Source organism: Lynx canadensis, chromosome B3, assembly GCF_007474595.2.
Source record: "Lynx canadensis isolate LIC74 chromosome B3, mLynCan4.pri.v2, whole genome shotgun sequence".
In the NCBI taxonomy this organism is placed as follows: Eukaryota; Metazoa; Chordata; class Mammalia; order Carnivora; family Felidae; genus Lynx; species Lynx canadensis.
The window spans coordinates 158,752-176,114 of record NC_044308.2 but is presented as its reverse complement, the minus strand read 5'-3'; the positions used below and the strand labels follow the sequence as shown (position 1 = coordinate 176,114).

General features: G+C 48.0%; 1 protein-coding gene across 1 annotated transcript; it reads left to right on the top strand.

Annotated features, from left to right (window-relative positions):
- Positions 1 to 275: 275 nt before the first annotated feature.
- On the top strand, positions 276 to 15,079 carry HYKK (hydroxylysine kinase). The gene is given in 9 exon segments (XM_030317186.1): positions 276 to 353; positions 2,923 to 3,273; positions 4,312 to 4,451; positions 9,722 to 9,905; positions 13,672 to 13,758; positions 13,761 to 13,867; positions 13,869 to 13,916; positions 13,919 to 14,097; positions 14,099 to 15,079. Coding segments are annotated over 8 exon segments (1,125 nt in total). The 5' UTR covers positions 276 to 353; positions 2,923 to 2,927; the 3' UTR covers positions 14,133 to 15,079.
- Positions 15,080 to 17,363: the final 2,284 nt, after the last annotated feature.

The following is a 17,363-nucleotide window of genomic DNA, read 5'->3' as shown; positions in this document are numbered from 1 at the left end:
GAGAGGTAGACGGATTCTGAGTGGGGTCACCACCGAGGGAAGGCGGGACAGAGCTGCGGAGAGCCAATCCAGAAGCCGAATCTCGCGGGCCGGGGCGGTGCGGACGGCGGCCGAGCCTCGCCCCCCAGCACTCTGCGCTGACTGGCGGAGGGGGATCGCGAGGGGCCAATCAGAAGCCGGATCTCGCGGGCCGGGGCGTGGCGGACCCGCCCCCCAGCACTGTGTACTGACTGGCGGAGGGGTGGCGAGGCGCCAATCAGAAGTTGGGGCTTGCAGGCTCGCGCTGGCCAGGGCCGCCTCAGGACCGCGGGGTGCGGGTCAGCTGTGTCCTCTCGGGACCCGGGTCGCTGCGGGTGAGCCGACCGGGGAGAGCAGGGGTCTGGGCCGAGGCACCGGCCTGGGGGTGCACTGGGGGCTCCGGGGGCCCCCTGGCGGAGGGGCGGGGTCCGGGGCTGCAGCCCCCTCCTCCTCGTCCCCTCCGCGGCCCCGGCGACCCCCACCAGTCCCCTGCCGCAGCGGGAAGACCACCGGAATCCCCGGCGGCGCGCTGTGGGGCTGGGCTGGGTGCTGGGGTGCAGACCTGCACGGGGCCTGGCGCGAGGACAGCGCAGAAGGAATCGGAGGGGGTGTGTGCAGGGCGCGCTGGGGTAACGTCTGGAGAGGAGGGAAAATGCAGAATAACTCCCCTGTTTCGTCCGGAATTTCAAAATCTCATGTAGTTTTAAAGCTCAAACGCAGTGTGGTAGGATATATTGGTGCCCGGAGGTTTCAGGTGCAAAGATTAAGTTTCGAAACCCCATTCAGGCGTTTTTACAACATCTTTAGTGAACACAATCTGAAAGCAAATATTCTGGTCAGAAAGTAAACATGAGAAGTGATTAGCAAGACCGTAGGAACTATAACAGGTGGTGGAAACTGAGCAGCTGGGGCAGGCTTGGAGGTGGGAGAAATCAGTGCGGGAAAGAGCGTCGAGGAAGGCGGGGACGCGGAGGGGAATGGCGTGGTTAGACGAATATTCCTGTTATCGCTGGAGTCATCAGGCAACAGTGTTGGGCTGAGGCAGGAAGGGGTCACATCCTGTGTGTGCCTCCCTGAATTTTACCTCGCTGTCCTCACCGCGGTGGGCTGGGCTTTGGGTTTCATAGATCTGAAGTGATTGCACACTAACAGGCATATGGTGATTTGGGGACTCTGAGAAAGCTCTTAGACGCCCCTTCAACCCTCTTCCTAGCCAGTTTCTCACACAGGCTTTTTTTTTTTTAAATGTAAATTTACATTTGGTGAGATTCACAGATCTTACGCTCACTTAAGTTTTAAGCTAAGTTTTGACAAATGTATACACCTATGTAACCAAAGCACAGTAAAAATATAGACATTTTCCTCCCGAAAGTTTTCTCCTGCCACCTCCCTGCCAGAAGCAACACCTTCTTATTTCTATCAATAAGAGCTAACTGTTCATGAGATTCTTTTTTTTTTTATTATTTTTAAAAAAAATTTTTTTTAACGTTTATTGATTTTTGAGACAGAGAGACAGAGCATGAACGGGGGAGGGTCACAGAGAGAGGGGAGACACAGAATCCGAAACAGGCTCCAGGCTCTGAGCTGTCAGCACAGAGCCCGACGCGGGGCTCAAAACCACCAGCCGTGAGATCACGCACGACCTGAGCTGAAGTCAGACGCTTAACCTACTGAGCCACCCAGGCGCCCCCACTCTAGATTTTTTTTAAGTGGTCTCTACTCACCTCCCCCCTCAACGTGGGGCTCAAACCTATAACCCCGAGATCAAGAATCACACGCACCACTGACAGAGCCAGCCGGGTGCCCCACGTAACATTTTTATTTCAAGCCCTTATTCCTCTTAGCCGGAGAAAATGTATTCTTTACGAGTTAAGGTAAATGGAGTCATTCAGTGTTAATTCAGACACGTCAGGTTTGTACTTAACCCAGGGTTTCTTTGGCACCCTTCGTTTATTACTTACTGCCTTATGACTTGTTGTTTTGAATAGCTCTTAAGTTTTTTATTGTTCGGATATTTGTAAGCCAGAGTTAACTTTTCTGGGGTTACAGAGCCCGCTAGGCGCGCTTTCACATCGCCACCTGTGCCTCCCATGATGCTCTGCGCGCCAGCCCACACTGGCGTACCGGGAGCATGCGTGGTAAGCTGGAGGGTGAGCCTTAGAATTCCAAGTGGGGCTAGGAGAGTAAGACCACCGTGTTTCAGTTTATATTTTAGCCCCGAACTGATGGTAACGTAGTCAAAGGGACCAAACCCTGGCTTAGGAGTGTCAAGAGCCGAGTCCTTACTGTTACATCGTATGTCACTTTGGGTGAGGCCTCTCACCTCCCAGGACCCAAATCTGCCCATAAATAAAGCGGGGAGCAGAGCAGGAATTGGATGAGGTGATACCAGGCGCTTTCCTCATCTGTATTCTGTCTCTGGAAACATACCTTCTATTTGCAAGGTGAGTTTAAAAGTAATTTGTGGTGCAAGGAAATTTACTCACCTGCCAAAACACCCACTTGTTTATCTCATTTGCTGATGTGATTTTTTAACTTTATGAGTGAAAATTAATAATAAGAACTATATTGGGGCGCCTGGGTGGCTCAGTCGGTTAAGCGTCCGACTTTGGCTCAGGTCATGATCTCACGGTTTGTGGGTTCAAGCCCCGCGTCGGGCTCTGTGCTGACAGCTCGGAGCCTGGAGCCTGCTTCGGATTCTGTGTCTCCCTGTCTCTCTGCCCCTCCCCTGCTCACACTCTGTTTCTCTCTCTCTCAAAAATAAATAAACATCAAAATAAAATTTTTTAAATAGTAAGAACTATAGAATCAATATTGAGCAACATTATTGGTCTGTCTTAAGAAACATCACTTCATTAAATATATTCATTATATGTCTCTTTCTAGTTTTTTTGTTTTCTCTAGACATAATGTCACGTGGAGATGATCTTCAGTCACAGGCTCTCACCAAGCCCGCTTTCAGTGAAACCCAAGCCTCTGCATTAGTGGAATCGGTATTTGGGTTAAAAGTTTCCAAGATCCAGCCACTTCCTAGCTACGATGACCAAAACTTTCACGTATGCATTTCAAGAACCAAAGACATTACAGATGGCCCGACTGAGTATGTCCTCAAAATAAGCAACACTGAGTCGAGCAAAACTCCAGAGCTGATTGAAGTTCAGAGTCACATCATCATGTTTCTGAGAGCCGCTGGGTTCCCAACAGCCTCTGTGTGTCGCACTAAAGGAGACAACCTAACCTCTCTTGTGTCCACAGGTAAGAAATTACCACGTCACTCGTCATCGCCTGTGCATGTACATTACTGCATTTTGGCTACAGGTGGGAATATCAAGAACAGGTTTATAGCTCCCAGCGTGGATGTGGTTATTTGTTCAGTGGCTGGGGGAGGCCACAGCATCACCCAAGTGCAGATCAGGGGCTCTGATTCCGAAGTGGTTAGAGCTGGGATCTGGTGTAACTCCTCCCCTTAGGAAGGTCTTGATGGATGAGGCACTAAGGACACGTGGAGTTAGGGGAAATTTTTTTTAACAGAAAATAATGAACATTTTTATTCATCAGACCGGCTGTGTATCTTGGTGCTGTGGTGTGGAAGAAAGAACACAGGACTAGAAATCAGGGGTTTTAGATCCCAGCTCTGTCATTTCTGTGTATGGTAACCTGGGACCCACTGCTTCATATTCCTAAGACTGGAGTCCTCGTCTGTGAGACTCTGGCCCATTTCCCTCTAATTTTGCCAAAATTCTAAGCTGAACCTGTAGAGTTCTCTAAGCAGCAGCCTGAAATCAGCTCAGCCCTGGAATTTGTTAAAGGTTAAATCTTGACCATTATTTCCCTCTTATACGATCACCCATTCTGTCATAATCTGCATGGCTCCAAACAAGTGAGGCCCCATCCAGGCCCCAACACACAGGCTTTCCCCCCCGTTTGCCCCTGAAGAAGCCTCTGAAACTGTCATTTCTCTATATCACACTTTCCTCAATTATAAACTTATGAAAACGTGTTTTAGGTCCATTTGCCAGACCAGGCAATTTATGTTTAGTGCTAAGGCCGGCAAAGCTGGGGCTGGAGCACTGCTGGTGTGTAAGTGCCTGGTTCCGGGGCTGTGAGGTTTGTCTGTTCTGTCTGCGCCGATCTGCTCAGTCCTGCTTCATAAATCCTGCTGGCTGGTTTTAGGTTAGCTCATGCATTTCTCTTCTTCTGTGATTTCTGTTATTCTCTATGATAATAATTACAAAGCCAGAAAGTCCATTTTCTGGAGAATAATTGACAGGATATAACCTTCCATCCATCTAGATAGTGGCTCCGAAATCGCAAGCTACTTGGTGAGGCTCCTGACTTACCTCCCAGGAAGGCCTATAGCTGAGATCCCCATCAGCCCCCAGCTACTGTATGAAATTGGAAGGCTAGCTGGCAAATTGGATAAGACACTGGAGGTAAGATTTGCGGTTTTATCTTATTTTAAGAATTTTTGTTTAGTTTTGATTTTTTTTTTTTTTTTTTTTAAGATAGAGAGCACAAGTGAGGGAGGGGCAGAGAGAGAGAGGGAGACACAGAATCTGAAGCAGGCTCCAGGCTCTGAGCTGTCAGCACAGGGCCTGACACAGGGCTCAAACTCATGAACTGTGAGATCATGACCTGAGCCAAAGTCGGATGCTTAACCAACTGAGCCACCCAGGCGCCCCTAGTTTTGATTTATTTTACTTAAAAGATAGACCCAGTGTCAGACTCCCTTTTTTTTTTTTTTTTTTAATTTTTTTTTTCAATGTTTATTTATTTTTGGGACAGAGAGAGACAGAGCATGAACGGGGGAGGGGCAGAGTGAGAGGGAGACAGAATCGGAAACAGGCTCCAGGCTCCGAGCCATCAGCCCGGAGCCTGACGCGGGGCTCGAACTCACGGACCGCGAGATCGTGACCTGGCTGAAGTCGGACGCTTAACCGACTGCGCCACCCAGGCGCCCCCAGACTCCCTTTTTATGTGTGGTGCCTCCTAAGGTTTGTGATGAAGGAAATAGGGTCTTAGATGCATGAATTTTATGACAGTAAGGCTCCTTTCTGCCCAGGTCTGTGAAATCTCCCCTGACCTTTTCTCTTCCCGTGCTGTGCATAATTGACCACTTCCTTCTCTTGCTACTTCTGAACTTGGACATCCTTCTATCACTGTACTTATTGGGCTATGTTCCAGTCAGCTAGTGCTGTGTAACAAGTCATTCCCAAACTTACTGGCTTGAAACAATAATGACTTATTTGTCATGTTTCCATGGGTTGACTGAGTGGATCTCCTGCTCTGTGTGGTATTGATTGGGGTCACTCATGCAGCTGTACTCAGCTGGGAGCTCAGTCCTCCATGTGGCCTCTGCTTGTCACATGGTGTCTCATCCTTCAGGATGGCTGAGCGTCTTTACAACATGGCTGCTGGTTTCCGAGAAAGTGCTCCGAGGGGACAAATCCCAGTTCACAGACAGTTATTGAGCCTGTTATTGAGTTATTGAGACAGTTTGAATCATGCTAGCTAGTGTCTCATTGGCCAAAGCAAGTGACGTGTCTAATCCCAAAGTCAACTGGGAGAAGCTACCTAGGGTGTGAATAAAGGAAGCATGATTCATAGGGGACATCAGAACAACAGTCTACCACATATGGTATTGTAATTATTGCATATTTGCACTTCCTGTTACATATGGCTCATGAGAAGCAGTGAGCTTCTTTTTTATTATTATTGTTAGAGAGAGAGAGGGAGAGCACACACTGAGCAGGGGGGTGGGGCAGAGAGAAGAGAAAGAAGAGAGAGAGAATCCCAAGCAGGGTCCATGCTTAGTACGCAGCCCAACGCAGGCTCTATCCTATGACGCTGGGATCAGACCTGAGCTGAAATCAGTTCAGACACACACCGACTGAGCCACGCAGACGCCCCAGAAGCAGTGAGCTTCTTAAGAGGTTTATGCTTTGTTTTTTTTTTTTTATTTTTTTTTAATGTTATTTATTTTGAGGTGGGGGGTGGGCAGAGAGACAGGAGAGATACAGAATCCGAAGCAGGCTCCAGGCTCCGAGCTGTCAGCCCAGAGCCGACGTGGGGCTCGAACCAAAACCACGGGATCATGACCTGAGCCAAGTCGGACACTCAACTGACTGAGCCACCGAGGAGCCCTGGGTTATGCCTTCATCATCTTTTTCCCTTGCTGTCTAACAGTGGTGAAACATAGCAGGTATTCAGGAGGACTGGATTAAAAAAAAGAAGCAACTTTTGAGCTGGTTCTTAAAAGTTAGGAACCCATCAGTCAGAGACGAAGAGGGAGGGCTTTCTAGCTAGAGGAAAGAACATGCGACAGCCATGCCGGTACAATGATCATGTTCCAGACTTCTGGTAATTCGTTATGCTTGGAATACAGGGGTTAGCCTAGAGGGAACAGAAGATAAGTTTGGAAAATCCCATGGTCAGATTATAAGATCATCAGCTATACGATTGAGGAGCTTAGGGACTTGGAGGGTTTTTTAAACAGGCAAGATTTCTAGTTTATAGCACTCTGTGGATCAGTGTGGTGGATGGATGGCAGAAAGCCAGAATGGAGGCAGGGAATGCATCTAGAAGCTAATGAATAATCAGATAACGCGGATTGAGAGCTCGAAGGTCTCCTCAAGCTTGAAGGAAAGTTCAAGATAATTTGGAGCCAGAGCAAGTAGTTGATTGATTTAATGTGAAGCCTGTGGGAGAGGGGAGGGCTGAGCGAGACTGGGTTGCACCTGTGTCTGCTGGGTCCAGGCCCCGCGCACATAGTAGCAGCTTCCCCCTGACATCAGTCACGAGGTGGCCTTTGTAGCCGCGCAAGGACAGGAGGATAGAGGGGAGAAGAGGAACTATCAGAGATGGGGCTGGTGGTTGCTGAGATCTGTGCCGGCAAAGGACTTCTTGCCGTAGGACGGAGCAGGAAGCAGCCTCCACTGACCTCACATTGTGCCCCTCTTGTGGCTACTGTGGTCAGCCTGCCCGAGTCACTCCTTTTCTTCCCACAGTTTCTTTCCATCCGGCTGGTGCTTTAGCGAGAAGTAAGGTGGAGACTAGCAGGAGCTAAGAGATGGGACGGGGCTGGGAACACCCAACAATAAGATTTAGGGATTTTTATGCCCTCTGTCCCAGAGACTTGATATTTACCCATCTCCTGAGACTGAGTGGAAAAAATTCTTGGCTGCTTTATGCCCACAGCCTCTATATTACGAGTCCTTCTTGCAAGCAGTGTGTACATGGGTCTTGCTATTTTATCTAGTCTAACCATCTGTGCCCTTCAGTCGGGATGTTTACATTTAATGCAGTAGTGATGAAACCCTCAGGAGCTCGGCGTGGCGCACCGAGGAGCCAGGAGAGAAAGGCCAGAGAAGTCGGGCGCGTTGGCTGCGACATTCATGTTCAATAAACCTTTGCTGAGCACCCGCTACGTATGAGGTCTTGATTTGTTTCGTGTCTTAGTTTATCAGAGACAATTGGGAAGCTGGTGTTGATACTCTGATTTCACCGTCAAGGAACAGATCCGAGATATTAAGTGGCAGAGCCTGTTGAAACCCAGCCGTGTGTGACGTTGAAACCCAGCCGTGTGTGACGTTGAAACCCAGCCGTGTGTGACTCCTGGCCTGGATTCCGGGTGGTCTCCCACTTCTCCTGCCGGAGCCGAGAGGGTGTCCTGTGGGCTGCATGGCTAACAGTGCCACCATTTTAGGAGCCGACTCAGAGCCTTCCCGGGTGGACCGTTGCTCCATTGGAAGCCCGGCAAGAGTGTTATATTTTACTTTCTTTAAAAATGAAAGTAAGAGGGACGCCTGGGGGGCTCAGTCATTTGGGCGTCCAACTCTTGGTTTCGGCTCAGGTCACGATCTCATGGCTCGTGGATTCGAGCCCCAGGTGCTAAGCTGACAGCACAGAGCCTGCTTGGGATTCTCTCTCTCTCCTCTTTCTCTCTGCCCTTCCCATGCTTGCGCTTTCTCTCTCTCTCTCTCTCTCTCAAAAATAAACTTAAAAAAATGAAAGTAAGAAATAGGCATGGTTGAAATTTCACCCAGTACTGAAAGGCATAAAATGAACATTTTTTTCTCTTCCCTATCATCTCCATTCTTAGTTCCAGTGCTACCCCCCAGAAGGCACAGCTTCTAACAGTGTTTTAGTGCTTACTATGCAGAGTATTTTTGTGATCTGCGGTGGCACTTAACACACCAGTGGGTCAGGAATTCAAAACCCTGTCATGTGAGGACTCACGGAAGGAACCAGAAAGGTTGACTCTGCAGAAGAGAAGGCTCTGAGGGGGAGGAGCCCTGTCCGGGAGTACATGGAAGACAGTCATGTGGGAGAAGCACTGACCGTGTTCCAGACGGCCCCAGACGGCCCAGCGAGACCCCACGGCAGGGACACTATTGGCACGGATGTCCCAGTGACAGCCCACGGCAGGGACACTATTGCTGAGACAGTTTAGCTCAGCAGAAGGAAGAGGGCAGAACCGTTCAAGGGTAAAAAGTACCTCCTGTGCGAGGTATTGAAACTGAGGCTACTTCAAGGACGTGGTGGCGAAAGCAGGGACGTCAGGGGAAGGATTTGGAACCCCAGGTCTCAAGAGTGGACGTTAGAATGAATTTAGAGGCACATTGTTAAAGAAATAGAATACAATGGAGAACACCAGAATATCTCACACTAATAGTCTACGTATCGTTTATGGACTTTTTTTCCCCTCTCTGTGTGTTGGCAGTATCCTGGGTTGTCATGTAAGTGTATTTCTCACAGGAGAAACACTATTCCACCGGTGATCCCCCCACTCTGGGACAGGTCAGCCCTCCCTCAGCCCCCCACTAGTAACTCATTATCCTGCTCCAAACTCAGTTTCCCCTTTTGTGCAACGATGGTCAAAGCCATTTCAAACCTCAGATAGAGTGGTCAAAATCTAAAGGCCCTGGCAGTTCTAGAATTTTCTGTTGTAAGAATGCTCATTTACTCGGCAAATACTGCTTGAGCAGTGTCTTTTGTGCACCAGGCACCGTTCCAGGCGTGGGGACCAAGCACAAAACTCCTCTCTGTGGAGCTTACGTTCTAGGGAGGACAGGCAGGCGCGAGGGGGTAGTATGGTGGATGTTAGCAATATGTGCCGCACCTTAAGAAGAAAAAACAAGCAGAGAAGAGGGATCTGAAGCATTGGAGAGGGGCTGAGATTTTAGATGGAGTGGTCAGGGCGCCCTCCACAGAAGGTGGTTTTTGAGTAAGGAGCTGGTAGCAATGAAGACCCTGGACCAACGGAGGTCTGGGCAAGAGTATCCCACGAGGAGGAAACAGCACACGCAGAGGCCGCGAGTTCTCCAACCGCAGGGAGGCCAGGGTGGTTGGAGGACAGTCAGCAAAAGCAGCAGAAGGTGAAGTCAGAGAGGTGACGAGGGGCCGGCAGGTCACGTGGGGAGAATAGAGGTCTCTGTAACCGCCTCCGGCCCTGCCGTAGGCTGTGGCTAATCCCTGACACACCATCATGGGCGTGAAGCGAGATGGGCACGTGCCCTCAGAGCCACGAGGTCCTGTGCAAATATGGAGTTATTGTTTTGTGGGGGGATTAAATGGGGCGAGTTGTTGAGTGTGGCGCCCCTCCCGTGCGCTCCTGGGACCAGCACTGGGGGGGTTTGTGGAGCTCGAGGTAGCGGTCGCTCCGACTCTCCAGACTCTAAAGAGTTCTTTGCCTTTGATTTAGAAATTCCATCACCCAAAGTTAAGTTGCCTTCGTCGAGAAAACTTCATTTGGAATCTGAAAAACGTTCCTCTTCTGGAGAAGTACCTGTATGCCTTGGGCCAGAGCCGAAACCGAGAGATCGTCACACAGGTCATTCAGCTGTTTAAGGGCGAGGTCCTGACCAAGTTAGGTGATTTTCGAGAATGTGAGTATTCCTCTGATCAAATAAGTATTTTTTTTTTTTGCTATTTATATTATTTATTTTTAAAGTTTATTTTTTAATTTTTTTTAATGTTTATTCATTTTTGAGAGAGAGGGAGACAGCATGAGCAGGGGAGGGGCAGGGAGAGAGGGAGACACAGAATCTGAAGCAGACTCCAGGCTCCGAGCTGTCAGCACAGAGCCCGACGCGGGGCTCGAACCCACGAACTGCGAGATCAGGACCTGAGCCGAAGTCTGACGCTTAACTGACGAGCCACCCAGGTGCCCCTGCAACCTGCGTTTCTTATTCAGTGTTGTCTCTGGATTGATCCACTTGACCTGTAGTTCCAGTTCATTTAGTTCACCGTTGTTAACTGCTGAATAGTATTCCAGAGTATGTGCGTACCACCATTTATTTCAATGTACTGTAATTTTTACTTAGTTATTTTTGAGGGAGAGTGAGTGTGAGCAGGGGAGGGGCCGAGCGAGAGGAGAGAGGCTCGACACTGTCAGCACGGAGCCCGACGCGGGGCTCCATCTCATGAACCGTGAGATCACGGCCCGAACCAAAATCGAGACGCCAAACCCACTGAGCCACCAGGCTCCCCGAACATACTGTAATTTTTTTGGCCTGGTTTGTTCTTTTGTTAATAGAATTTTGTGTGGGTTCCCTTTTTTTTTTTTCTGCTACATCACGGGGCTCTGGTGAGCACGCTAGTCCATATCTCCTCATGGACACGGAGAACAGTTTCTCTAGGGTGTAACCAGCCTCTTGACTGAGCGTGAAGCCTTAGTCAAAGGACAAGAAAGTAAGGGGCATTTCTAGCAAGCCTAACCGAGGCAGTATGTGTCCCTTGTGGCCTCCGCTTGGGCTGCGTTAACAAAGTACCAGGGGGCGTAGACAACGGAAATTTATTTCTCACCGTCCTGGAGGCTGGAAATCTGAGGTGCCGTCATGGGCAGTTTCTTTCCTGGCTCACAGCCACCTTCTCTCTGTGTCAGGCATGCTCTGTGGTGTCTCTTCTTATCAGGGCATAAATCCCATCATGAGGGCCCCACCCTCATGACCTCATCTCACCCCGTCAACCTCCTGAAGACCCCATCTCCAAATACCACCACACTGGGGGTAGGGCTTCAACATGTGAATTGTTGGGGCGGCGGGGCAGTCACATTTCAATCCATAGCATTTACTTTATGTAAACATAATGCAAGGGGGTGGGCTACCTGTGTGTCTCAGTCAGTTAAACATCTGACTCTTGATCTCAGCACAGGTCTTGATCTCAGGGTCATGAGTTCAAGCCCCATGATGGGCTCCAGGCTGGGCGTGCAGCCTACTTAAAAAAAAATCAAACACGCAATGCGAGGTGGTAGCAGGAAAACAGAGTTGATTTGCCCTCAAATCTGCCCTCACAACTCATATTCGTCTCATTAAAATGTACCCACCACTCACTAGTTGGTCTGATCACAACCCTAGGACTTGGCAGCCTTGACTTTGTTCTTTCTCTCACGCCTCACACCCAATCAAATTCTACCAGCTCTAACTTCAAATGTGCCCCATTTTTACCTACTTTACCCCACCTTAACTACCACCACTTGTTCCAAGCTACCCTCATTTCTCATCTGGATTACTGAGTGTGTGACGTCATGGGTCCTGGGGTAGGACTGTTGGGTCATAGGACATGTCTATATGCAGCTTTACGAGATAATGTCAAACTGTTTTCCAAAGTGGTTGTATGTCGACTTTATGCTACTGCCGGCAGAGGATGAAACTTTTCATGGCTCTACACCCTTGGTATCATCAGATGTTTTACTTTTCGCCCATCTGATAGAATGTAATGATTTTTTTTTTTTAAGTAGGTTCCATGCCCAATGTGGGGCTTGAACTCACGACCCAAGATCAAGAGTCGCAGGCTCTACCAACTAAGCCACCCAGGCACCCCTGTGATGATTTCTTGTTGGGGTTTTACTATACATTTCCCTATTTATTGGCCGTTTGGGTAAACCCTTTTGTGAAGTGCCTATGCAAGTCTTTTGCCAGTTTTTCTACTGGGATTTTTTTCTCATTGATTGCTGGATACAAATCCTTCGGTGGTTATGTGTTACAAATATTTTGTCCCATTCTGTTCCCTTTTCACTTTCTTTACGATATATTTTGATGAACAATCCTTAATTTATTGGTTTCAAATACATCAATCTTTACTCTATGTTAGTGGTTGTGTGTCTGTGTCGAAATTTTCTCTACCTGTGGTCATGAAGATATTCTCCTATATGATCTTACTAAAATGTCATAGCTTTTGCATTCATAATAGGTCTATAAAATCATCGGGAATTTACATATGGGTGTGAATTTTTTCCCATGGCTGATATTTTTTTTCCACCAACATTTATTAAAAAGCCATCTTTCTAGGGCACCTGGGTGGCTCACTTGGTTAAGTATCTGACTTCTGCTCAGGTCATGATGTCCATGGTTCATGAGCTTGAGCCCTGCATTGGGTGATCACGAGCCCCCCGTTTTGGGTAACACGAGCCCTGCCTCAGGTGAGTCCTGCTTCTCTCTCTCTCTCTCTCCTTGCCCCTCACTCACTTCCACCCTTTCTCTCTCTCTTTCTCTCAAAAAAAAGCCATCTTTCCTCTCTTTGTTTGCAGTACACCTCTGCAATAAACGAAATGTTTTGGGGCTCCATTTTATTCCCCTGTTCTATTTGCCTGGGTCTCCTCCCATACCACACTGTGTATCAGCTATGCAAGGCTATGCTGCAGTAACAAATAGCCCCCAAATCATGTGGACTACAAAAACAAAGGTTTAGTTCTAACTCGGGCTGCATGCCTATCATGGGTTGGCTACAGTTCTGTTCTACTAGTTCTCACTTGGGATTTAGATGGATGGGATTTTCACCAATTGGGACTATTGCTAGAGTATGGGGAACAAGAATGTAGGGCACTGTACACTGGCCCTTAAAATCTCTGCCCTAAAGTGACATCACTTCTGTTCATATGTCAATGACCAAAAAGTCACATGGCCATACACCAACATCTTGAGGAGCAGGAAGTGCGACTCAGCGCATTCCTGGAAGGAACATGAACTGTGAGATTGTGACCTGAGCCAAATCAAGAGTCAGACACTTAACCCACTGAGCCATCCAGGTGCCCCGTCATAAGAAATTTTTTTGGAAATCCTAAGTTAAAATAGACACATCTAGTTCATTCTAGGACTCTTGGTAGCGGCTTCTCCTCCTCCCCTCTCTCCTCCTCCTCCTCTCTTCCTCCTCCTCCTTCTCCTCCTCCTTCTCCCTTTCTCCGCCTCCCCCCCCTCCTTCTTCTTCTCCAATATTGTTTAATCGCTCCACCCAATGTGGGGCTTCACTCACAACCCCAAGATCAAGAGTTGCATGCTCTACTGACTGAGCCATCCAGGCACCCCTAGACTCCTCTTATAATAATACAAACAGACATGTATTCTTTTTAAACATTTCTGGTTTGGGGTGGGTTCTTCTGCCTCTCCCTTTACGCTAACAGGTGTTCGCAGTGACTATAACCTCCATTGTCTGGCCTTGTACTGATCAGAAGCAAAGGCAAGTTCAACCACCGAATTTACTGCTTTTTTCCTTTTCAGAGGAGATTACTTTCTTTCAGGGAAAATAGGGTTCAGCTCTACCTCTGACTGCTCATCGCATTGCTTGAATGGCCCATGCCCGAGAAAGGAGAAGTGGGAAGAATGAACTGGGGGTTAAAATACCTGTTTTCACGTGGCTTAATGTTTCTCCTTTCAGGTGTCAATCACGGAGACCTTAATGACCATAACATTTTAGTGGAGGCCATCAAGTCAGCCCCTGAAGGTGCCACGTATCACGTGTCTGGGATTTAGACTTCGGTGACATGAGCTACGGCTACTATGTGTTTGAGGTGGCCATCACCATCATGTACATGATGATTGAGAGCAAGAGTCCCCTACACGTGGGAGGCCACCGTCCTCGCCGGATTTGAGAGCGTCATCCCACTGACACCTGTGGAGAGGTGGGCGCCTTGTTCCTCCTCGTGTGCGGTCGCTTTTGTCAGTCGCTCGTCATAGCTGCACACTCTTGCCAGCTACACCCGGAGAACAAAGAATATCTCATGATCACTGCCAAAACCGGGTGGAAGCACCTGCAGCAGATGTTCGACATGGGCCAGGAAGCTGTAGAAGAATCTGGTTTCAAACTGCCAGTCCTACGACTCTGGGATCGCCATGTGACTAGGCGAAATTTCACATTAGCTTGGATGGTGAAGAACCCAGAAGGACCAAATCTAATTCTATGAAGGATTCCCTGCACAGCGGAAAATGAATTGATAGAACTGATCGGTGCACATGAACCCTCTGAGCACTCTCACAACCACTTTTAAGTCTAAGAAAGTGCCCCCTGAGCAAGCGTGTCTTTCTGTGGGTCTCGCTTGCCTCATGTATAAAACGCAGAGTGATGTTTTGACTCAGTCAATCTCTCAAGGTGTATATATTCCACCCAAGATCAATGACTGTTTTACGCTTTGAAAGGAACACAAACATAGACATGTTCACGGTACTTTAAAATTACCGAGTGTAGCACAGAGGCCTCACTGTCATATCACCAATTCTGCGAAGACTTCTCCTATTGCTCTGTGTCTCTAGAACCCTGTGCTGTCTTTTCCATGGCACATCACTCGGTATCACAGAGTATGGCTGCGTAGTCACGTGGCCCAAGAGCTATTTGAGGGCAGAGAGACTGTGAGACAAGTTTTTGTCATCCCTGTCTTTTTTTTCTTTTGCACCCGATACAGTGCTTTATTGTTTCAAAAAATATTGCAAAATTCATGTATGCTAAAAGAAAGGTTGGAGAAGATAAGGCAGAGACTAAGATGCCTTAGAGGAAACACAGATGGTGTTCCTGAGAAAAAGTCTGCCTTTGAGAGGACACTTGAAGCTGGAACTCTAGAGACCGTGCTGAAGATACGGGACCATGCAAGGAGGTGAGAGGGGCACGCAGGCAGGGCCATGACGCCCGACGCACAAATACAACTGTCAGTTTTCCTTTGATACGAAGAAGTCCTCTAAGACGTCCCCCAAACCTGTCCTCATTTGTTGGCTCTTTACATATGAAAATGTGATGTTTGGTGGGTGCGCCTGGAGGGCTCAGTCAGTTGAGCGTCCCGACTTTGGCTCAGGTCATGAGGGTTGGAGCCCCGGTCGGGCTCTGTGCTGACGGCTCAGAGCCTGGAGCCTGCTTTGGATTCTGTGTCTCCTCTCTCTCTGACCCTCCCCGACTCATGCTCTGTGTCACTCTCAAAAATGATTTAAAAAAACAATAAAAAAAAAAAGAGAAAATGTGATGTTGGTGAACAGTCATTCACTGTATACTTGATGTTAATGATACCACTGTTTCCTTCACTGATTTCTCTGCACGTCCCCTTCAGTGTGATTTATTAAGTGTCTGTTTACTTATTCTTGTGGGTCTAACTATCCGTTCTCTAAGATGACTCAAGTCTACAACCCTTGCCATGCAAACCCCCGTTCAATAGCTGTCCCTTTCAGTCTATATGATAGCTGTTGCTTCCCTGCCTCTGCAGTCACCCTATTAGTGTGTAGTTGATAGGGGTTTATCCCCTACCATTCCGGAGATTACAAGAGTTCTAGAAGCTTTGTGCCAGAACCTGGACGAAGACTAAACCTGTATTTCTTACTATGTCATATTATTTTACATGCATTATCTCATTTTGTCTCCATAACAAACCCATGAGAGAAGTAGTGCTATGATTAATCCCCATTAAAAAAAATTTTTTAAGTTATATTTGAGAGAGAGACACACACACAGAGTGGTAAGCGGGGAGGTGTAGAGAGAGATGGAGACACAGAATCTGAAGCAGGCTCAGGCTCGGAGCTGTCAGAACAGAGCCCAGCACAGGACTCGAACTCACGAATCGTGAGATCATGACCTGAGCAAAAGTCAGTGCTAAACCGCTAAGCCATCCAGGCGCCTCTAATCCCCATTTTCAGACGAGGGATTTGCTCAGAGACAGCCAGGGGCCAGGTCCCAACCCTCTCCTCCTACCCCCCATGCAAGCGCATTGCGCGTGAACACGACTGTGGTTGGGATCAAATGAGATCACTTACATGGAAGCACTCACACTTCCCAATTTAAGGCATTGTATTTTTCTTAAAGATTTTGTTTTATTTATTTTTAAAGTAATCTGTACTCCCAAAGTGAAGCTCGAGCTTAAGACCCTGAGATCAAACTGACTGAGCCAGACTGGCACTCCCATTTTTTGTTTGTTTGTTGATCAAGCTTGACATTCAGGAAATTAGGGACCAGAAAAAATGAACTGAATCTTGAGTTTCACCCTCAGAGCACACCCTTAATAACGGCTGGAATGAGTGCATTTCTACAAGTGCCATTCTCTGGTCCTTTCGACCCATGAGGAGAAAACCATTCCTAGATTTGGGATCAGTACCACATGCACAAGAGAGACTCTGCTCTTGCCATTGTCTTTTTCTGTCCAGGCTCTTAAACCCTCTTGTACTGCAAGAGAACCCTACGTTCCGATATTCCTATCCTTAATCTCTCCAACCTACAGCCACTGTCCTAGAGGCAGATAACAACTCTAGCTACATATACTACCGTGTGACAATTAACCAAGAACTTACCCCAACCGTAGGCTTAAATCTCAATCATTTTATTATCTCATGGATTCTGCAGGTATAAATTCAGACAGGCGCTGGGATTGGCTTGTCTCTGCTCTACAAATGCTTGGCCCTCAGTCGGGAAGACTTGAGCACTAAGGGAGATTTGATGGTTGAGGGAACTTCACGGGGACTAAAACTTTCTGGAGCAATCTTCACTCACATACCTGGCAGGTAATCCTGGGACCCTCGTCTCGGCTTGTGGCAGAATACCTCTCTGCATTCTAAGAATGACCATCCCAAGAGGACAAGGCAGAAACATATCATCTTTATGACCGACCACTGTAAGTCACAGGCCCACCCAGATTCAAGGCAAGGAGACACAGGACCTCTGAATGGGAAGCATTCACACCATGCTGTAAGAGGAACACGTGGGCTGGGAGATTGTGGGGCCTCACCATCCTAAAACATCACTTTGATCCTCCCTCTTACTGACGAAAAAAATTCTGGCATTGAAGGCCTCTTATAAATTGACCTCAGATGCTTTTCTGCCTTTACTTCCTTTTTGGTCCTATTTATTCTGGCCAGACTGAACTGCTCCATCCCAAACTTGTCAGGCTCATCCTTTCTTCTGCCTTTTTATCTCAACCAATCTGTCTTCTGTTGACCTGAGATTCTGCCTCTCACTTAAAACTCTGAGCTAACACTTGCTTAATTCTACAGAATGAACTAAGGTGGCAGGAATCCTCGGTGGTTCTGAGTTAGTTAACATCACCTGAGGATGCCCTCAGAGCACCACCGGTCTGGGTGGGGCCTTTTGTCATTTTGGCTCCT